Genomic DNA, 24,190 nt, shown 5'->3' on the forward strand with positions numbered 1-24,190 from the left:
TACCAACTGTAGAGTGTTACAAGAGCCACAAAACTACAGCATAAAATGTAAAAAACGGTAATCACATGCCATGGCAATATCGGACGCCAAATATGTTAATAGTTGCTATAATCTTAAAGGGAATCTAGGTTTTTGCTGCTCATTTCAGAGCAGCATGATGTAGGGGCAGAGACACAGATTCCAGCAATGTAACACTTAATGGGCTGTTCGCTGTAGTTTTTATAAAAGCACTTTTGGCTGCTGCAGATCTAGCAGTTCTCTGAAAGCTGAGCTCTGTATGACCCCACCCATACCAGTGATTGGCAGCTTTCTGTGTACACAGTGCATAGGCAGGAAGCTGCAAATCAGTGAAGGAGGTGGAATTATATAGAGCTCATGATTATGGAGGACTTCATGGCAGATTTACTACTACTGTAGTGATCATCTCCTGCTGATAAAACAGTGCATTTTAATAACAACTACATCAAGCAGCACAGTAAGTGATACATCTCCTTAATCAGGGTCTCTAGCTCTACATCATGCTGCTCTCAGAATAGATGTCAAAAACCTGATGACAGCATCCCTTTAACAGCAGCTAATAGTATGTTCTAAAGAGAAGCTGGTAAAAATAAAATAAAACTTGTTTAACTGCTGTATTATGAAGTCACTTCCGTTTTCCCCAATTCCAAGCTACAGTTGTTATCTCCATACAGAGAGTGGTGCCATATAGCAAGGATATAACGCCTTATGCCGGACAGGGAAGGGTTCAGCGACTCGAGTAAGTGTCAGCAGCACTGATTTTTGGTGATCGATAGAACAGAGAAAGAGGATCTTTGTTTACTGCAGGAATTCCAGGCTGTTACCTGCCAATTTGGTAATCCAAGTGCCACTCCAAATAGGAAAAGGTCTTTAGGACTTTTACAATTGCTATAAAGACAATGACAGACAAAGGGAAAGTATAGTAAGAAAATGAAATTTCTAATTAAAAAAATATATATTCTAAGGCTTTATTGGCTTTTTTTTTTTTTTTTTTACAAATTTTACATTTTCAAAACGGCCACAGAAGACTACAGCTTCCTGATTTCAGCAGCTCATTTTTATAGTGACCATCCATGACACTGGTAAGTGCCTGCCGCATATATTTGTCCCACATAGCCTGGTGCACTCCGCTCGCCTCCCACTGTCCTTTTTGCTTACTTTTCTTCTGCTTTCTAGATGGCTGGTCACCGTAGCATGGGGATCACAGTGGTCTACATCCACAGCACAGGGACACCCGGGAAGGCATGGTTTAGGCTTACCACTACACTTCAAAGCCATTCCTGAAGATGGAGGACCAGAACATTGCTGTGAGAAGGACCTGCACCAAGTAGGGTAACTACGCATGAGAAGGAGAGTTAGTTTTTTATTCCTGGGATGGAGGGTCCTTTTAAGCTTTGTTATGTAAGATTTAATATGTCAGCTCTACTGTACTGTTAATAGCAGGACAGGAACACTATATACACAGAGGGAGCGGTGCGTCTGGTGAAGGACCAATACTTCATCGCTCCCTGGAGACTATACTAATGTCTACCATTATGCCTTATATCAGCTGCCATAAGGCTCATGGAATAATGCAGGAAGAATGGGGCTGTTGGCAATTTAGCAGCCATATCTAAAATACTATACACTAAAGCACTTAGAAAACCATGGAAAGTCTCCTGCCATATGAGGGCTGAAATTAAGAAAAATAAAAAATGTATGCCCCCCCCCCCCCCCAACAGGCTACACCTGGCCTGCCAACACCCAGCTATTCAGTTTAGCTTAGTGTCAAGTAGGGGGCAGTGTCAGACCCACTATTGCCTATGGTTGGTTATGGTAGAAACTAACCTCTCTCTCTTCCCCTTTAGGTTGCGCAACAGAGCTGGATTGGGCAACTCGGTTTTACCCCAACAAGTGATGAAAAGTACCGCCTGTAGTGGTCACCTTCTCTTGTCAGGAAAGCCTTGGGCATTATACCAGGACGCAGTTGGTGATCAGATACCTGGTGAGGATAGTCTTTTGTCTTTTGATCATCAGAGTGGCACACTGTAAGGAGCAGATGGAGCCAGAACTTCCAGGACCACAGGATCAAGCCTCTTCAGGACATTTGAGCATGTCCCCATCTTTGGTTCCGCATTGCCTTGCAGCTCTCACTCTTGCTCCTGGCAATGTAATCTTTGCGGCCTTGTGGCATTCCTGTTCAATGATCTAGCGGTGGATCTGATCCATTTCCTTGCCCCTTTCCTCCCCTGCCTTCTTTTATTACCTTGGTGACCAGGTTTCTGTCCTTTTCCAATGGTACTTCACTTCCAATCATCCAACCGCATTTCTATTCTGTAAGGTCATTGCTACTGAGTTTTCACTCCACATCTTTGCAGAGCTCGTCAGCGGACAGAAGTCTTGATACAAGAGTCAGTCGCTCGGGTGGTAATCAGATTGTTATTCTTCCTGCAATATTAGTTTTCCTACCACAAGGACTGCTTTGGGATGGCCCATGGTTTCCGGTGTCCCCCAATGAACTGTCTGAGAAAAGAGGATTTTTGGTACTACTATACACTGCAAAATCTGTCTCACCGCTTATATTTGGGGTCACAGGACGCTCCCTTGTTTAGGTAGTCTTGGTTTTGCTTCAAGTTCTCATAGTGTTTTTAATGTTGGCAGTCCTGGTGCAGCCTGTTTGAGAGGAGCATCAACAAATAAATAAATAGGCCCCATTCTCATCCAGGAGAGGGGGGTGATTTTATTTTTTCACAGTTGACATCCGTGTCCAATCCGTTTTTTTTTTACTCAGCAGCTATTAACCTTTTACAGGAACATTTACAGTTTGTTACAGAATTGTAATGTATCAGTAAAAATTGGATGCCATTCTGATGGTTCCGTATGGCATGCGAGTTTTTGCTCACACCCATCAGATTTCAGAGTGAAATCGCAGCATGCTCCGATTTTTTTCTCAAGACAGCGGAGACAAAATTCACAGGTTGGTCTTACTTCATTGAATAACATTGGTCACAGTGAAATCCCTTGTCCCCCTCTCATTGCACTAGTCCGATTTATACTTTAGTTGTCCATGATGTCCTACAAAAAAGGTTAGGATAAAGATTTTACAGTGAGTACCAAAAATCCTCTTCTGATACCCATAGCAACCAATCACAGTTCCCATTTTATTTTGTAAATAGTAAACTCTGCTGTGATTGACGCCAATAGCAACCAAAGAAATTTTCTTTTAGAATTCTGCCCCATTACTTCTAGTCTACAGACTTGGGATCCAATTACTGAAAATAAAAATAAATGACATACCCTGTACATATCGACCATAATCAATATCTATAGAAATCTCACAGAATGATGCTATACCATTCACACACACTGCTGGTGATGGTTGGAATAATGGTTGGCAAACTTCCAGAGACTTGGAAAAATGTGTAGGACAGACAAAGACCTGCATGTTATTTTACTCTGCCAAGCTAAACAATATAATATGGCAGTAGCCAGGATGATATCATTCAGAAACAAGCCATCCCATACTATCAGGTGGTATGAACTGCCTGAACCGTGCACAATAACACTCCCACACGCCTCGCCTTACTCACTTAACACTACGCACCCCTAATAAAGGCACTATGGTGTTTGCTCTTAGCCCTCCTCCCTCAATAAGGAGACAGAAGAACAGAGACCTTTCTGTTTCACTACAAATATAAAGTACATTTACTGTTCAGGGTGATTCAGCGCACACTAATACCCACTTTACAATACAAATATCTCGCTGAGGATCTGTTTATACCAAGGAAGGTGACGGGCACAAGGGGGCATTCTTTGCGTCTGGAGGAGAGAAGGTTTTTCCACCAACATAGAAGAGGATTCTTTACTGTTAGGGCAGTGAGAATCTGGAATTGCTTGCCTGAGGAGGTGGTGATGGCGAACTCAGTCGAGGGGTTCAAGAGAGGCCTGGATGTCTTCCTGGAGCAGAACAATATTGTATCATACAATTATTAGGTTCTGTAGAAGGACGTAGATCTGGGGATTTATTATGATGGAATATAGGCTGAACTGGATGGACAAATGTCTTTTTTCGGCCTTACTAACTATGTTACTATGTTACTATGTTACTTTACTGGAGCCGAGAATTCCCATTCTTATAACACAAATTATTGTGCATTATTATCCCGTATTATCGACCCAATATAAAAAATCTATATATATATAATTGTCAAAGGGGTACTTCCGTCTGTCTGTCTTTCTGTCTGTCTGTCGGCAACTTCTGTCACAGAAATCCCGCATCGCTGATTGGTCTCGCCAGCTGCCTGTCATGGGTGCCGCGACCAATCAGCGATGGGCACAGTCCGATTAGTCCGTTCCTACTCCCCTGCTGTCAGTGCCCGGCGCCCGCATACTCCCCTCCAGTCACACAGGGTTAATACCAGCGTTAACGGGCCGCGGGTACCGCACTCCGTAACCACTGCTATTAACCCTGTGTGACCAAGTTTTTACTATTGATGCTGCCTGTGCAGCATCAATAGTAAAAAGATCTAATGTTAAAAATAATTTAAAAAAAAAACCTGCTATGCTCGCCTTCCGTAGTCCGCCGATGCGCTCGCGGCTGCCGCCAGCCTCCTTTACCAGAGATGCTTTGCGAAATTACCCAGAAGACTTAGTGGTCTCGCGAGACCGCTAAGTCATCTGGGTAATTTCGCAATGCATCCTGGGAACGGAAGATGGTGGCAGCCGCGCGCATAGGGACAGCTTCGCTGGATCCCGGCGGGTGAGTATATAACTATTTTTTATTTTAATTATTTTTTTTTAACACGGATATGTGCCCACACTGCTATATACTACGTGGGCAGTGTTATATACAGCGCGGCCAGTGTTATATACTACGTGGGCAGTGTTATATACTACGTGGCCAGTGTTATATACCGCGTGGGCAGTGTTATACTACGTGGCCAGTGTTAGATACTATGTGGGCTGTGTTATGTACTGCGTAGCCTGTGCTATATATTACGTGGCCACAGTTATATACTGCATGGCCTGTGTTATATACTACGTCGCCTGTGTTATATACTATTTGGGCTGTTATGTACTGCATGGCCTGTATTAACGCATCGGGTATTCTACAATATGTATGTATGTATGTATGTATGTATGTATGTATGTATGTATGTATGTATGTATGTATGTATATAGCAGCCACATAGTATATAGCACAGGCCACGTAGTATTTGTCTGCTATATACTACATGGCTCCTATATACTACGTGGCCTGTGCTATATACTATGTGGCTGCTATATACATACATACATACATACATACATATTCTAGAATACCCGATGCGTTAGAATCGGACCACCATTTAATAGACAAATAATTGGGTTAGTGTCCAATTAGCAGATGAAAGAAATGGATGTGACTAATACAGATAAAGGGACACTCATTGCCCAAGAACAACTAACGGTACCGTCACACAACGATATCGTTAACGACATCGTTGCTTTTTGTGACGTAGCAACGATATCGTTAACTAAATCGTTATGTGTGACAGCGACCAACGATCAGGCCCCTGCTGGGAGATCGTTGGTCGCTGGGGAAAGTCCAGCACTTTATTTCGTTGCTGGATCTCCCGCTGACATCGCTGAATCGGCGTATGTGACGCCGATTCAGCGATGTCGTCACTGGTAACCAGGGTAAACATCGGGTTACTAAGCGCAGGGCCGCGCTTAGTAACCCGATGTTTACCCTGGTTACCGTTGAAAATGTAAAAAAACAAACAGTACATACTTACATTCCCGGTGTCTGGTTATGTCCCTCGCCTTCAGCTTCCCGCACTGACTGGTGAGTGCCGGACAGCCGTAAAGCAGAGCACAGCGGTGACGTCACCGCTGTACTTTACGGCCGGCGCTCAGTCAGTGCGGGAAGCTGAAGGCGAGGGACCTGACCAGACACCGGAATGTAAGTATGTAGTGTTTGTTTTTTTACATTTACAACGGTAACCAGGGTAAACATCGGGTTACTAAGCGCGGCCCTGCGCTTAGTAACCCGATGTTTACCCTGGTTACCCGGGGACTTCGGGATCGTTGGTCGCTGGAGAGCTGTCTGTGTGACCGCTCTCCAGCGACCAAACAGCGACGCTGCAGCGATCGACATCGTTGTCGGTATCACTGCAGCGTCGCTTAGTGTGACGGTACCTTAAAGATGGCCACAGAGGTTAAATTGTTGCTAGCCTAGGCCATTCCTCAGAACTCCCAGTCTCATACATCGGCATGCTTGGCTGAGCATACATGGCTTGTAAATGGCAAAAGGAATCCCAAGGGGCTTCTGAACGATTTTAACATTTCTTATTGGAGAATGGGAATAACATGAAACCTTTAGCACACTCATCTATGGATGCGGTGTTATGGCATCGATAAGTGACCCCCCCCCAATTATACTTTTGTAGATCACATTTATTCAGTATATATTATATTCAGTAGTTTAATAAAAAATCTGGTTCTTAAAACTTTACCAATGAAGGGCGACAGTAATAATATTTTGTAGAGATTTTCCCTATAATCTGCCATGTAATCCATTAATGTAGTGCGAGTGCAGAATAGACCTGTCGGGATGGAATGTGTTAGGACCACATCAAAGTGCAGGAAAGCACCGAGCTACAAAACATGAAGGGGGTATGCAGTCCTGGCAGGGAACACGCGTCCTTGCGGTTTATGTCCTTACGACTTGTGTTTTGGTAAAATTAGAAAATCTGCATCCACAGCTGTATAACACAATAGTACTACACTGGTGCCCTGAGGCTACACAGGCCTGTGCCGACACCAGGTTACCCGACATGTTCTGTATACTCGAGCATTGACAGTACTTTACGAGCGAGATATTCAAGTATGGACATTTTCGGACAAGTGCAGCAACAAAAACTTGCACCATTTTCGAACCAATAAGAGTTTTAAGTGGCCTGGAAAAAAGCTAATGTTGACATCAATAGAAAACAACTCACAATGTTCGACAACGTCAACATTTTCAACACAAAGGCAACCTGTTTTATAAATAAGCGTTACCTACAATAATGGATCGTATACATTATATTCATTGCACTGTACAGTGGAACTGTCCAGGATTTGGGGAAGAAGTACGTCATTGTAATGGTTGATGGGGTTTCTCATCTTCATTAATAGGTAAAATTGCCAAGTGCTTGTAAAAACAAATAACATAACTTTGCAATTTGTGTCTTATTAAAAATCTAAAGTATTTTTAATAATGGGACAATTTCTACTTCTATTCTGCATGTCTCATAGCGTAGGTTACCAGCAACACTGTGGTTTCAGAGGCTGGTTATCTAGAATGGAGGCAATGGTGCTATAAAATAAATAATCTAGGCAGCCAGCGTGTCACTTGCTTTAGATCCAGCCATCTTCAGTTCCCCTACACTTCTCCCGCGCTGCAGGGGCAAAGATGCCTCTGCTAGCCGTGTCGGAGAGTGGTCAGTTTGGGTAAGCGGTAGGACCATACCTCTGCTCCAAGCTGTCACTCTGGAGACCATACACCTAGCAAACAGGAAGCCTGGAGGTTTCCAAAATGGGTGGCTTGTCCTTAGGCTAGGGCAAAAGTGATCTGTAGGGACAGGACACCTGAGGATACTCAGTCAGCAGCTTGTTCATGGAGCCGACTGTGATTGCGTGCCCCAATACCAAAGATGCTGTATGAACCTCGCCTATAACCGGAAAGTAAATGGTGTACACTAATGAACTTTACTTTCCCACTCACTCCTAAATGTTCCCTGGAGTTCAGGAGCCGATGCTGTACAAGCGGATTCCAGTTTAAACAGTAATTTTGCTTGCCCAATAAATAGATAAATGTTACCAAGTCCTGAAGATTCAGGGTGGTTGTCCACTACTTGGATATGGATGACTGACCTTCAGGATAGGTGATCAATATCAAGATAGTGGACATCCTCTTTAGGCCACATGAGCCAATAATCAATTGTGTATTGGGGACCGTCTGAAAGTCCCTGGCAAGCAGAAGGACCACTGGTTCCATATCGGGTACAGGCTCTGTATGAGGTGTCATGTAGATTTGGCCGATCTGAGCCGGAATATTTATTGGGGAGCAAGAGGATATATGCATTTGGTGAACAGATATCCTATGTGCACTGCCAGGAGGAGGCGTCACAGTAAAAGAGGCCATCCTCAGGGGATCAGACTAATGCAACAGCTAAGATATCAGTATTCAGGAGCCACTGAGACATTGCCATATGTATACATCTGACCTGCTGTGCGGAAAATATGCCGCATATTACAGGATCAATATACTGAAAGCACAAGATCTCATTCAACTGTCTGCTAAGAAAGTCAGCAATGTAGATTGCCACTGCTAATTAAGCTGCGGGTATGGCCACAAATGTGAGGCAAATCCACCTCTTACGGCAAGCCTACAGCCTGCAGTGACCACCGATCGACCAAACCGCTGCATGACCATCTCTACCCTGGCCTACTGTATCCTCACCCATCCCTTGTAGATTGTGAGCCCTCACGGGCAGGGTCCTCTCTCCTCCTGTACCAGTTGTGACTTGTATTGTTCAAGATTATTGTACCTGTTTTTATTATATATACCCCTCCTCACATGTAAAGCGCCATGGAATAAATGGCGCTATAATAATAAATAATATAACTTAAAGGGGTTGTCCATTACTAGGACAACATCTTATATCTGAATGTTTGCACCTAATAAAATAGCGGCTGTCTGCACTCGCATTCACAGGGGTCACGTGACATTGTTATGTAACATGAGCCCTGTGCCCAACTAAAGCTGGTGTCACTGTCCCCCCTCCTTCGGAAGTGTAGTCATGATGAAAGGAGAGCCATGTCTGGCCGCTCACTTCCTCCTGACTACTAAATATGTCCAGCGGTGAATGACAGGGACACCTGGGAAGATCAGGCCAGGGCTCATGTGACAAATGAGCCCGGGAACAAGAGGGGCGACACCGCTGGAACAGAGCTGGCACGGGAGGAAAGTATGGGTGTTTTTATTTTAATCGGGGGGGCAAATATTCAGATTGAGAAGAGATTGTCCTCGTAGTGGACAACCCATTTAATGGTAGTGACTTGTGGCAGAAAGTAAATTGGGTTAAATGCCTCTCCAATAGGTAAAATAAAAGGCAAAGAAAAAAACTAAAACTAAACTAAAAATGGTGAATACTAGTTTCCATACAGTAACCTTCCGAAAAAAAAGCTGCTACATTGTGCAACATTTCAGTTAAATAATATTAATGCAAAGCAGATATCAAAAAGGAATTAATGTTTCAACACAAAAAATCTATTTATTCATCCTTGACATGTGATAATCGATGTGGTGCCCTTATTCTTTAAAGGTGTTCTCTAGGCTTGGGACAAAAGTCTGCACTCACTCTACATGCACACTGTCAGGGGTCCTTAGTATCACCAGTGCAAGTGGGTGGTCACGAGATCCTATGCATGAGTTCTGGTTACTTGCGGTCCAGTGTCGGCTGGACTCATCTGGTTTCTCTCAATTCACTTCTATTTAGAGAATCTGAATGCATTTAGTCAACACGTAACCACAAGTACGCAAATCGCATACCAGCTTGGACGTTAATCCTGGGGAGTCGTGACAGTTTGTGCACTGCACACTGATTCAGCAGTCTGCAGTCACATAGAATGACTGCAGACTCTTCTCCTAAGCCTGGAAAACCCCTTTCAGTGTCTTTACAAGCAGGAACTAACACTAGTAACAACGATCAGATCTTTCAAGCATGAGCATGATCTGGTTATGTACCTGCACCCATTATGTCTGCAGGTAAAGGCAAGATCTGCGAGTCAAGACTGAGGGCTTGATTTCAGGCAAGCCCAAAATCAATCACTAGGGCACAAAACACAAACACAACTGTGTTTTGATAGATACAAGCAGAACTAATTCAAAGCCGACACTGAGAGGACCTCTAGATGACTTTGGAAGTTTAATTTTCGTTCATGCCTGTGTCATCAACAAAAGCAATGCTGAACGCTTCCCTCCTCATATATATTAAAGCAACTGAAAGAATGCTGAGCAAAGGTTACATCTATACAATAAACACTGTAATAAAACTATGATCCCTGCCTCCTGAACCTGTATATTATGCTTTACATACAGAAACACTCTAGATAAACACACAAACCAGAACTAACGCAGACTACGGCTTACCAAATACACTTTATAAGCCACACACTAATAAACCGTACATAAAAAATACATCCACAAGTCAAGGCTATTCAACTTAACGAGTAACCACACTTTTAGGATTTTTTCATTAATCAACATTACAAAGCCAAAAATCCACAAAAATATATTATAAAGTTTCTTCTTAAAGAAAAATCCTACTTTCCCCAATTAACAGTCATTTCTCCCCTCCGCTTATCTAACTGCTCAAACTGGTCTTCAGATCTGTCTTCAGGAAAGGACCAAATTACACACAATGCCTATAAAAGTCTGAGGAGAGGGGAAAAGGAAGGAATTGGGAGGAGACCCCCAGAGAGATGTAGCTTTTACTGACTAGAGCCTTCAGAAGGGAAAACCTCTAAAAAAAAAAAAAACATCTAAAAGTCATAAAATGGCCAGAAATAATAATATTGCTCATGTACACTGTAACTTACTTTGAAAAGTCACCTGAAAGAGCCATACAATTTAAGGTAGAGGATAAACTAAAGATGACAATGTTATTTTATTAGTTTACTTGAAAGAGAATTCCTTTCAGTAGGATCACCCCTTCTAAACCGTCTACATAGGCATGTAAGTAATAGGAAGCTGAATAAAATGATACCTTGATATCTGCAAACCGATGTTTATTCTAGAGATTTCCGGGTTTTTCTTATATATAAATGAGCTGTTCAGAACTATGGGCGGGACATAGGTCTGTATAAGGATCTGCTTCCAGGAATTATTTTATATGAAAGGTGGAGTTACCAGTGTGAGACATGTAATGACTGACAGTATGCTCTCCTGATCTACAGAAGTCAGAGAGATTGCAGACTTGAGCCCCGAGCCTGGACAACTACTTTAATACAAGTGGACATGTCAGGAAAGGCGACAGATCTCAATAACTCCTTCACGATATCCGCCATACATGTACGGCACAAGTCAGTAGCGGGTGTAAAGAGCGGGCTCATGCGGTGAGTTCACCCCATCCTCGGCAGGTAATGGTTCTGTGCTATACCCAGGACCTACCTCTAACAAATCACAGGTAGCGCCAAACACCGCCCGCAATTGTTAACCTATTAAATGCCACTGTCAAACTGAGAAGTATTAACAGCGTGCTGGCATGGGAGCGTGTCATTCCATGCATGGATCGGCGTGCTTCTCATTTTTTTTTTTTTTAAATACACCATCACAAAAGCCCGATCAAAATCTAAAAATTAATCAGATCGGTACACACCATAAACAAAAATTCAATAACACCAAAGTTACACTTTTTATTTTTTTTGCGGGGATTCGCTGCAATATTACAAAAAAAAAAAATGCTGTAACAAGTGATCACAGCTTTAAATCTATTCCAAAACAGTATCAATAAAGGCGTTCTCATCCCACAATAAACAATAAAAAAGTAATCTATCACACAGCTCCATCGAACGAAAAATGATAACGTTTGGAGTCTGAGAAAATGGTGACAAATCAATAACAAATTTTGTTTCTTCAAATTTTTGATTTTTTTTTCACCACAAAATTTATTTATTTTTTTAAAAAAATGATGTTTTTGTATCTAGATGTTTGTTTTGGTATCGCCGTAATTGTACTGGTGAACAATCATATTGCGAGGTCATTTCTATCACACAACGTACACCGTAAAAACAATTCCCAAAAAACACTGTCAGAATTGTGGGGGGTTTTCACAATTTCTCCCAAAATGGATTTTTTTTCCCCGCTTTCCAGTACACTGTGTGGTAAAATAAATGGTGTCATGCAAAAGTACAACTCATCCCGCAAAAAAAAAATACAAGCCTTCATGTCTGTTTGAACAGAAAAATAAAAAGTTATGGCTTAGGGAAGAAGGTGAGGAAAAAACAAAATGCAAAAATGGATAGTGGCCATGTCGTGAAGGGGTTAATATGGTTATTACATTCTGCCATAGTGATTTAATGTAAAATGTCATGTAAACCAATGATGATAACACAGGGATAACTGTTTGCCGCCCCCTCGGCATGGCACTCACCTATTGGAGACTTTATGATCACGCTCTGCCTTTATACAGCTTGTCGCAGTATTAGCAGTGATGTCGTAAACTGGATTAAACGGTAATCCGTGCAGGTAAGGGCATCCCTTCTGATTCCATTTATGGAGATGTAATTGGTTTGTAAAAAGGTTTATGGCAGCAGCAATCGCCAGGTCTGACTCATGTCATGGGCAAGGAACACAAGCAGGGTTAATCAGTTCCCAATACATGCGATTGGCCTGGGTATAGCCCCCAACGCTTGCTGTGCATATACCTCTTCCCAGGCGATATGTATTACAGCATGCATACATCATTATCTGTGGGGTTTATCGCAGACACTAGAAGGTAACATACTGCTCTGAATTAAAGCCCATTGTTTTATATAAAGAAGATATTGCTCCCTAATAGGCAGTCTGCCCATCTAGGGGGACTCCCATACTGAATGTCAATGTGATATCTATGGGATGTGCCATAAAGGTCAATAACGGGACCTGCATATCTCTCGAGAACGGAGCCTGGATTAGTGCTGCTGTCAGAGGCGATTAAAACTCCCATTCATTTGTATAGGAATTCTGACTACCTCCCCCCCACCACTGGCAGCAGCATGAAACAGGGTTCCAATAGCGAGTCCGGGGGGTCCTGCGTCTACTAAATACTTAAGCATATACTATACATTAATCGACACTCAACACCTCCCCCCTCCTAAAAAAAAAAGGGTCAATAACTTTGCCGAGATGAATGAAATTTAACACTTTACTACCTGTGGAACCCAATATATGGTGTTTGTAGCCTGAAATGTCATCTCATTGGCTTCCATAGTTTTTTTCCTTCATAACAGAAAAACATATCTGCTGTACCTTTTTTCTCTCCGGTAAATGGTATATAGTCCTCCCTGTCTTTTTGGGTAAGAGCATCTTTTTCCAAGAACTCCAACAAATGCTCTCTGTCAAAAGCACCGGTGTCTTTCTTTATCGTTTGGTCCTTCTGGCGAAATCCCGCGGGCAGCAGTGCGTTCTGTGATACGTAAAAACACAGCAGTTAATAGGATGACTGAAGGCCAGAGTGAATTTACAGTAAGAAACCAATGTTAAAAACGCGATGTGTGAACATAGCCCCTTCACGACCTCCGCAGCACTATTACTGTGGAGGTCGGGTCCCCTGCTTTGATGTGGGCTCCAGCGGTGAGCCCACATCAAAGTCGCAACATGTCAGCTGTTTTGTACAGCTGACATGTGCCGTCACCAGCGGCAGGTGAAATCGCGATGCACCCGCCGCTATTAACCAGTTAAATGCCGCTGTCAAACACTGACAGCAGCATTTAACCGGCGCTTCCGGCCACGCAGCCGGAAATGATCGCATCGCCGACCCCTGTCACATGATCGGGGGTCGGCGATGCGTCAGGATGGTAACCATAGAGATCCTTGAGACCTCTATGGTTACTGATGCCGGTTTGCTGTGAGCGCCACCTTGTGGTCGGTGCTCATAGCCTGCAATTCAGCTACATAGCAGCGATCTGATGATCGCTGGTACGTAGCAGAGCTGATCGAGTTGTGCCAGCTTCTAAGCATGGCAAAAGTTAAAAAAAAAAGGGGAAAAAACAAAAAAAAATATAAAAGTTTAAATCACCCCCCTTTCAAAACAAACAAACAAAAAAAAAAAATCAAACCCACAAATTTAGTATCGCCGCGTTCAGAATCGCCCGATCAATAAAAAAAAAGTATTAACCTGATCGCTAAACAGCGTAGCGAGAAAAAAAATCGAAACGCCAGAATTACGGTTTTTTGGTCGTCGCGACATTGCATTAAAATGTAATATCGGGCGATCAAAAGAACGTATCTGCACAAAAGTGGTATAATTAAAAACGCCAGCTCGGCACGCAAAAAATAAGCTCTCACTTGACCCCAGATCACAAAAAATGGAGATGCTACAGGTATCGGAATATGGTGCTTTTTTTAAAGCAAAGTTTCTAATTTTTTTTTTACCACTTAGATAAAACATAACCTAGACATGTTTGGTGTCTATGAACTTGTAATGACCTGGAGAATCATAATGTCAGGTCAGTTTTAGCATTTAGCGAACCTAGCAAAAAAGCCAAACAAAAAACAAGTGTGGGATTGCACTTTTTTTTGCAATTTCACCGCACTTGGAATTTTTTTCCCGTTTTCAAGTACACGACATGCTAAAACCAATGATGTCGTTGAAAAGTGCAACTTGTCCCGCAAAAAACAAGCCCTCACATGGCCATATTGACAGAAAAATAAAAGGTTGTGGCTCTGGGAAGGAGGGGAGTGAAAAACGAGAACGGAAAAGGGCAAGGTCGTGAAGGGGTTAAACTCATTTTAAATTTAGTACACAGCAGTTTTCCTTTCTGAAGTACCCCACATGTATACACATATTGCAGCTTTCGGCTCTCATCATTGAAGCGACATTTCATGCCCCAATTCACATTACATAAAAGTCTGCCAACCCTGACAATTTCGGGTTTCCCAACTCTTCGATGAAGGAGGACGTCAGGGGAGATAAGGCTCAGGCAACGGAAATTCAGACTCCCAATGCTTTTGTTTTCAAGGGAGATAGTCGCTGTGAGAAGTGTCTGGAGCCAAAGGGTTTCTCCTTGTGGAGAGTGACCAACCAGACCCGGCAGGTAAGAGGGAGGAGACTTATAAGCCATGCATGCTCCTCTGGGAAATTAAATATGCTAATTGCCTCTTCAGAGAGGAAGAGTGTCTGGAGGGAACAGAGGTTTCCAGCAGGGACTTTCTCCCATCTAATGATTGAGAACACATGAACACTCGACGAGCAACCATGTGTATGGGGGAGTTAGGAGACTCATGTCAGCAGACCACCAACTCACGTGTATGGCCAGCTTTATACAGTCTCACGTAGCATCGATAACGCTAACCACATGATTGCACACAATGGAGGATATGGCTGAGGTAAAAGTTATGAGAGTGGAGACCTCTCGATATGTGAGAAGTTTATGACAGCAAAAGCCTAATAACCGATGCAACGTAAACCTGAAAAATGGCGCTCAGCTTTAAACTGTTAATGTTTTCACCATGTCACTGTGGAGCTTGGATCTCCACAACTCTGGCAGGAAAGCTCCGAGTACAAACCCTGGGGAAAGATTACAATGTTCTACAGGAAATGCAGAACAGAAGCCAAACACACAGCGCTTCACATGCAGGAGCTCTCAAGGCAAAAGCAAACATCTTAAAGAAATGGACAAGGCAACCCTAATCTAGGGGGATTGATAATTAGACGGGATACTAAATTCTGGGACAAAAGTAAGCTCCTGTGAGAAAAGTCAACCAAGCCAAAATATTAACACATGCTATGTATAACTTTATGAGCGGCCCATGAATGTAACAAACCTCAAGCTCTGTATAAACACCAAGCAAGACGCCTGGAAAATAGGAAGAGGTGGAAAAAAGGAAAAGCTTTCCACAGCTGTTTGCTCAGCCAACAGATTGCGCTCACCTATTATGAGCTGAGAAAATAAGACAAAAGCAAATCCTTACAAGTCTGATATAGGTTTATAGAAGATTTCAAAGGAGATATCAGACAATGGATATGTGACCAAGGAGGACCTCTCACCAATCACTCGTCATCGGAGACCCCGCGTTCTGAAGATGATCCGCCATGTTACAGACTACACAGCTCGTCCTTGTAAATTCTGATACAATTCTACTAGCAGAATGTGACTTAGGACAGACATTTGTCTTTCGGTATAAAACAATGTCCAATACAATTCTGTTCTCACCTCTGGGTCCATCTCCTCCAGGACATTTTCCAGTTGTTTGAGATCAGCTTCCGAGAGGTTTCCAAGCAGTTCATCATCATCCATGTCCCTGTACTTGTCCAAATCTTTCCGAAAGGCCATAGTCATTGTTTCAGCTACGTGTTGGGTGTACACAACACCCGGCTGCTATTGTATTTCTTTTTACAGTTTCTTTAATACTAGAAGATACAAACATGAAAATGTAGAAATTTAATTACTCGTAATGTGTCGTAAAATATACTGCACGGCCTAAATGTCTGACGTGAAAGAAAAATTATGGGATTTCACATGCACCTTTAACTACTTGGACAGTAATGTGCTGGTCGCTACTTGGCATCAGACATGTCTCGCGTTACAAGGCAGCCATCCATTTAAATAACTGGCATGACATGCTACCTTTCTCTTGCAACAACCTAGGCATGGTTTCCCTAAGTGATCTCATCGGATTGTGAGGGGTAGGAGAAGCCAGACCCGTGGTGGTCAGCTGTTCACTGAACTAACAGCTTTTTTAAAAGGGGGTTTATGGAGAGAAGTCCCTTAAGGGTTATTGTTATGTTATAGCCTGAAGCCAGATCACTAGGATATCCCATCACTTAAGGTACCTTCACACTGAACAACATTACAACGATAACGATAGCGATCCGTGACGTTGCAGCATCCTGGATAGCGATATCGTTGTGTTTGACACGCAGCAGCGATCTGGATCCTGCTGTGACATCGCTGGTCGGAGCTAGAAAGCCAGAACTTTATTTTGTCGCTGGATCACCCGCTGACATCGCTGGAGCGGCGTGTGTGACGCCGATCCAACGATGTGTTCACTGGTAACCAGGGTAAATATCGGGTTACTAAGCGCAGGGCCGTGCTTAGTAACCCGATGTTTACCCTGGTTACCATTGTAAATGTAAAAAAAAAACAACAACAATACATACTTACATTCCGGTGTCTGTCACGTCCCTCGCCGTCAGCTTCCCGCACTGACTGAGCGCCAGCCGGCTGTAAAGCAGAGCACAGCGGTGACTTCACCGCTGTGCTTTACGGCCGGCGCTCACAGTCAGTGCGGGAAGCTGACGGCGAGAGACGTGACAGACACCGGAATGTAAGTATGTATTGTCGTTGTTGTTTTTTTTTTTACATTTACAATGGTAACCAGGGTAAACATCGGGTTACTAAGCACGGCCCTGCGCTTAGTAACCCGATATTTACCCTGGTTACCCGGGGACTTCGGCATCGTTGGTCGCTGGAGAGCTGTCTGTGTGACAGCTCTCCAGCGACCACACAAGGACTTTCCAACGATCACGGCCAGGTCATATCGCTGGTTGTCATCGTCGGAAATTTGCTGAGTGTGACGGTACCTTTAGTGATTGGTGATGGTCAGTTCAGACTCCCAGTGATCCTGAACATCATTGATCAGGAGCACTAGTTTATTGCAATGTTACTTTCAATGTTTCTCTGCATATCTGTGTCCTGGAAACCAGCTGTAGTATAGGCAGGAGTACCATTCTCAAGGTAGATAAGTACTAGAAAGATGAAGTTCTGAAACCTTCATTTTAAAGAAGCACTTCTCCCGTCAAAGAGTTCATCCTCTCAATTTATTGCAATCATATTTTATAGTACTGGGTACCTACAATTTCTCATTTGCCTTTCTACCCAGTGAATTGTTCTCTTTTCTCTGCTCTATGTAGAAACAGGAAGTCTCTAGTTCCTGCATGAATCATTCCCCCCTTAAACACCTGAAGCAGCTGCTCCCTCCTTGGGCTAGAAATGTTTGCAGACTCGAGTCAATCAGGAAAAATTGACCTCCTGTTTCTACATAGAGCTTAGAAGGATAATAAAGGTTCATAATTTTATTTTAGATAGCGCCAACATAATCCGCAGCACTTTACAATTAAGCGGGAAATCAGCTAGTCAGTTTTTAATCATGTGATGTGATAGGCCTAATGTAAAACAGAAGAACTAACTGAGTAGAAAGGCAAAATGAACAATTGTAAGCACACAGTGCCCTATAACACTGGTCTACAAAACAAAAAAAAATTTGAGGAAGGAAGAGAAAGAAAGAAAGAAAGAAAGAAAGAAAGAAAGAAAGAAAGAAAGAAAGAAAGAAAGAAAGAAAGAAAGAAAGAAAGAAAGAGAAAAAGAAAGAGAGAAAAAGAAAGAGAGAAAAAGAAAGAGAGAGAAAAAGAAAGAGAGAGAAAAAGAAAGAGAGAAAAAGAAAGAAAGAAAGAAAGAAAGAAAGAAAGAAAGAAAGAAAGAAAGAGAAAAAGAAAGAGAGAAAAAGAAAGAGAGAGAAAAAGAAAGAGAGAGAAAAAGAAAGAGAGAGAAAAAGAAAGAGAGAAAAAGAAAGAGAGAGAAAAAGAAAGAGAGAAAAAGAAAGAGAGAAAAAGAAAGAAAGAAAGAAAAAGAAAGAAAGAAAGAAAGAAAGAGAGAAAAAGAAAGAAAGAAAGAAAGAAAGAAAGAGAAAAAGAAAGAGAGAAAAAGAAAGAAAGAGAGAAAAAGAAAGAGAAAAAGAAAGAGAGAGAAAAAGAAAGAGAGAGAAAAAGAAAGAGAGAGAAAAAGAAAGAGAGAGAAAAAGAAAGAGAGAAAAAGAAAGAAAGAAAGAAAAAGAAAGAAAGAAAGAAAGAAAGAAAGAAAGAAAGAGAGAAAAAGAAAGAAAGAAAGAAAGAAAGAAAGAAAGAGAAAAAGAAAGAGAGAAAAAGAAAGAAAGAAAGAAAGAAAGAGAGAAAAAGAAAGAAAGAGAGAAAAAGAGAAAAAGAGAAAAAGAAAGAAAGAAAGAAAGAAAGAAAGAGAGAGAAAAAGAAAGAAAGAAAGAAAGAGAAAAAGAAAGAAAGAGAAAAAGAAAGAGAGAGAAAAAGAAAGAAAGAAAGAAAGAAAGAAAGAAAGAAAGAAAAAAAGAAAGAAAGAAAGAAAGAAAGAAAGAGAGAAAAAAAGAAAGAAAGAAAGAAAGAAAGAAAGAAAGAAAGAAAAAAAGAAAGAAAGAAAGAAAGAAAGAAAGAAAGAAAGAAAGAAAGAAAGAAAGAAAGAAAGAAAGAAAGAAAGAGAGAAAAAGAAAGAAAGAGAGAAAAAGAAAGAAAGAAAGAAAGAAAGAAAGAAAGAAAAAGAAAGAAAGAGAAAAAGAAAGAAAGAGAAAAAGAAAGAGAGAGAAAAAGAAAGAAAGAAAGAAAGAAAGAAAGAGAAAAAGAAAGAAAGAGAAAAAGAAAGAAAGAAAGAAAGAAAGAAAGAAAGAAAGAAAGAAAGAAAGAAAGAGAGAAAAAAAGAAAGAAAGAAAGAAAGAAAGAAAGAAAGAAAGAAAGAGAGAAAAAAAGAAAGAAAAAAAGAAAGAAAGAAAGAGAGAAAAAGAAAGAAAGAAAGAAAGAAAGAAAGAAAGAAAGAAAGAAAGAAAGAAAGAAAGAAAGAGAAAGATTTTCCCAGACTTGAAAATCCTTCTGGCCATGGTCAGAAGGGGAAAACTGGATCAGTTGACGGATCCTGCGTCCATAGGCTTCCATTGTAGCCGACGACGGGCAGCGCAGGATGCGTCGCTGACCGATTTTCCGACGTGCACAAAAAATGTTACAATGAACATTTTCTCCGCACGACGGACCGCTATTTTACGACGGATCCAGTGCAGGACAGATGAAACGGATGGCTATCCGTCACAATCCGTCGCTAATACAAGTCTATGGGAAAATGCAGGATCCTGCAAATTTTCTTGCAGGATCCTGCATTCTCAAAAATCGACAGATTGTGACGGTTCTGAAAAGACGGAAGTGTGAAAGTAGCCTTACGCTACTTTCACACTAGCGTTTTTTTTCAATACGTCGCAATGCGTCGTTTAAGGGAAAAAAGCGCATCCTGCAAAGTTGTCTGCAGGATGTGTTTTTGCCCCATAGACTAACATTAGCGACGCATTGACACACGTCGCAACCGTCGTGCGACAGTTGCGCCGTGTTGTGGCGGACCGCCGTGAGCAAAAAAAGTTATATGTAACGTTTTTTGCTGCCGACTGTCCGGCCATTTCCGACCGCGCATGCGCGGCCGGAACTCCCCGCACCTCACAATGGGGCAGTGGATGCGCTGGAAAATTGCATCCGCTGTCCCCGTTGTGTGGCGCATTCACTGCTAGCGTCGGTACGTCGGCCCGACGCACTGCGACAGGCCGAGTCAGACGCTAGTGTGAAGGTAGCCTTAGACTAATTTGAGGGTGCTGAATTCAAATCTGATCTTATAATTTCTCTATCACATTTTTGCGCTATAGGTATATAGCCCATTTTCATGTTCCATGATAAATATAAGTAGTGTATGAAAAGTGCCGGTTTATACGGTTCACTAAAGTAAATTTAGTTTTCATTTAGTCTTCCAATAAATGTGAGAATATCTTTGTTTTCTTTGAACATGCATAATTCCCATTTGTTATGATAACACCCTTGTTTTCTGTGCTACTGGGACAGTAGAGCTACAGCAGAGCATTGGGTGAAAACTGAACGGCCACAGCGACAGAGTTTGGCATCTGGCGATAAGAATGTCATCCATGATCCTCTAGTGGATAGAAAGGACATTGTCTTTCCTCCCTTACACATAAAACTTGGATTGATGAAGCAGTTCGTCAAAGCTCTCAATCACAGTGGGGAATGCTTTAACTATATACAGGTCCTTCTCAAAAAATTAGCATATAGTGTTAAATTTCATTATTTACCATAATGTAATGATTACAATTAAACTTTCATATATTATAGATTCATTATCCACCAACTGAAATTTGTCAGGTCTTTTATTGTTTTAATACTGATGATTTTGGCATACAACTCCTGATAACCCAAAAAACCTGTCTCAATAAATTAGCATATTTCACCCATCCAATCAAATAAAAGTGTTTTTTAATAACAAACAAAAAAACCAACAAATAATAATGTTCAGTTATGCACTCAATACTTGGTCGGGAATCCTTTGGCAGAAATGACTGCTTCAATGCGGCGTGGCATGGAGGCAATCAGCCTGTGACACTGCTGAGATGTTATGGAGGCCCAGGGTGCTTCAATAGCAGCCTTAAGCTCATCCAGAGTGTTGGGTCTTGCGTCTCTCAACTTTCTCTTCACAATATCCCACAGATTCTCTATGGGGTTCAGGTCAGGAGAGTTGGCAGGCCAATTGAGCACAGTAATACCATGGTCAGTAAACCATTTACCAGTGGTTTTGGCACTGTGAGCAGGTGCCAGGTCGTGCTGAAAAATGAAATCTTCATCTCCATAAAGCATTTCAGCCGATGGAAGCATGAAGTGCTCCAAAATCTCCTGATAGCTAGCTGCATTGACCCTGCCCTTGATGAAACACAGTGGACCAACACCAGCAGCTGACATGGCACCCCACACCATCACTGACTGTGGGTACTTGACACTGGACTTCAGGCATTTTGGCATTTCCTTCTCCCCAGTCTTCCTCGAGACTCTGGCACCTTGATTTCCGAATGACATGCAAAATTTGCTTTCAGCAGAAAAAAGTATTTGGGACCACTTAGCAACAGTCCAGTGCTGCTTCTCTGTAGCCCAGGTCAGGCGCCTCTGCCGCTGTTTATGGTTCAAAAGTGGCTTTACCTGGGGAATGCGGCACCTGTAGCCCATTTCCTGCACACGCCTGTGCACGGTGGCTCTGGATGTTTCCACACCAGACTCAGTCCACTGCTTCCTCAGGTTCCCCAAGGTCTGGAATCGGTCCTTCTCCACAATCTTCCTCAGGGTCCGGTCTCCTCTTCTCGTTGTACAGCGTTTTCTGCCACATTGTTTCCTTCCAACAGACTTACCATTGAGGTGCCTTGATACAGCACTCTGGGAACAGCCTATTTGTTGAGAAATTTCTTTCTGGGTCTTACCCTCTTGCTTGAGGGTGTCAATGATGGCCTTCTTGACATCTGTCAGGTCGCTAGTCTTACCCATGATGGGGGTTTTGAGTAATGAACCAGGCAGGGAGTTTATAAAAGCCTCAGGTATCTTTTGCATGTGTTTAGAGTTAATTAGTTGATTCAGAAGATTAGGGTAATAGGTCGTTTAGAGAACCTTTTCTTGATATGCTAATTTATTGAGACAGGTTTTTTGGGTTATCAGGAGTTGTATGCCAAAATCATCAGTATTAAAACAATAAAAGACCTGACAAATTTCAGTTGGTGGATAATGAATCTATAATATATGAAAGTTTAATTGTAATCATTACATTATGGTAAATAATGAAATTTAACACTATATGCTAATTTTTTGAGAAGGACCTGTATGTTCAACTTTTCCTGGTCTTAGTGAAGAGAAGAAAAAGGCTGGAATATTTGATGGACCTCAAATAAGAACACTTATGAGAGACCCAAATTTTATCACATCAATGAATGAGACAGAAGAAAGAGCTTGGAATGCATTTTGTAATGTAGTGCAGAATTTTCTATGGAATAAGAAAGCAGACAACTATGAAGAGATTGTGGAAGAGATACTAATGAGTCTGCAAAATCTTGGATGTAGAATGAGTATCAAGATTCACTATTTACACAGCCATTTGGACTTTTTTCCAGAGAACCTTGGGGATGTGAGCGAGGAACGAGGGGAGCGTTTTCATCAGGACATTAAAACAATGGAAGAACGGTATCAAGGCCGGTGGGACTCTCATATGATGGCTGACTATTGCTGGAGCTTGATGAGAGACAACCCAGAAGCTGTACATCACAGATCAGCCAAGAAAAGAAAGTTCAAATAACTGCCATTTGTCATTCATCTGGGTGCCATATATATGTGTTTTTATATTTTGTAGTTTAATTCTGTAAGTATGTTTGATTTGCTGTACACAGACTTTGTAATCTTTGTTATTCCTTGATTAAAAATATACAAAATGTAGTACCGAAAATCATGTGTTTTTATCATAAAAAAGATTAGGAGTAATTTTCATCAAAAATTGAAAATATCTCGAAATCCTGATGTGATTGCCAAAAACGGAGTTCATATTCGTAATCAGCAGCCAAAATTGACTTAAAATATGTTTTAAAACCTTTTGCCAGAAAAACTGCGTTGACCAGTGTAATATGAGGACTGCAATATATTAAGATGGTACAAATTTTGTGGGAGTGGTTCATTAAGGGGGAGATAATACGCCAGGAGTTGTTTTCATTCCTCGGCCCACTGAAAACTCATTAACACTCGGCGGAGGGTTAAAAGTTTATGTGCATGGGGGAGTCAGGAGAGTTGGCTTTTGACCAAGATATATGGGCAGCTTTATGATTCAACCAACAGCAATCTCATTTGTGTATGTATCTTTTTTTTTTTTTTCTTTCGAAAAAGAGGCCACAGCGCTGTGACCCCCTGATTCTAAGGATCACTAGGGGTCTTAGAGGGCAGACCCATACCGGTCATAAAGTAATGGCATATCCTAGCGATGTGCCATCTCCTTGTAAGAAGATAGCGATGACTTTTTAAAGGGACCAGGTCACGGCGAGGCATTTGTTCACCAAGACTAATCCTGCATCGGATACTGTAATCTATGAGGGGGAAATCGGGGATATAACAGGTTTCTTTCAAACATCAGTGCAAGATGGGAATTACGAGGGGCGATCCAAAAGTAATGATAATCGGTTATTTCTATTGCACACAGAAATTAAAATAAAATGTTTTCTTCTCTCTTAGGTACCCACTAGTCCAGGAAAAAAAAAAAAATCACTTAAATAAACCACGATTCCCGGGAGCTACATTCATTTGAATATGAACTGCCGAGGAGTGAACATCAAAATGGAAAAAAACGAGCTCAGAGCTGTCATCAAATACCTCTGCTTGAAAAAAATGACTACCAAAGACATACACAGCGACTTGGTGGAAACATTGGGGGACTCTTCTCCTCCATATTCCACAGTTGCATGCTGGGCCAAGGAATTTAAGCTGGGAAGAACATCGACGGAAGATGAACATCGTCAAGGACGCCCATCCATGTCCCTCAATGAAGAAAACGTGAAAAAAGTTGAAGAAGTTGTATTGGAAGATCGAAGAGTGACTATCAGGCATGTAGCTGAGGTCCCAGGGATCTCATATGGCAGTATTCAAAGAATCCTTGCAAAAGAATTGTATATGAGAAAGGTCTCCGCGCGTTGGGTGCTAAAAATTTTAACCGACGAGCAAAAGAAGAAACGAGTTGACATTTCAATAGCAAATCTCGAAAAGTTCCAAGCAGACAAGGAACATTTTTTGTCACGTTTTTTGACCATGGACAAGACCTGGATCCACCACTTTGATCCCGAAAC

General features: G+C 41.8%; 1 protein-coding gene across 3 annotated transcripts in view; it reads right to left on the reverse strand.

Annotated features, from left to right (window-relative positions):
* The window catches only part of LOC138676559 (tropomodulin-3-like), a 69,869-nt gene that overhangs the window by 26,585 nt on the left and 19,094 nt on the right, over positions 1-24,190 (reverse strand). For all 3 annotated transcript variants that reach the window (XM_069765988.1, XM_069765991.1, XM_069765989.1), the window contains exons 2-3: positions 15,943-16,139; positions 13,037-13,193 (exon numbers count right to left, since the gene is read on the reverse strand). In XM_069765988.1, coding sequence (XP_069622089.1) covers positions 13,037-13,193; positions 15,943-16,068 — 283 coding nt within the window. In that variant the 5' untranslated portion in view covers positions 16,069-16,139. The remainder of the gene's footprint in view (positions 1-13,036; positions 13,194-15,942; positions 16,140-24,190) is intronic.

This window comes from Ranitomeya imitator, chromosome 4, assembly GCF_032444005.1.
Source record: "Ranitomeya imitator isolate aRanImi1 chromosome 4, aRanImi1.pri, whole genome shotgun sequence".
NCBI lineage: Eukaryota > Metazoa > Chordata > Amphibia > Anura > Dendrobatidae > Ranitomeya > Ranitomeya imitator.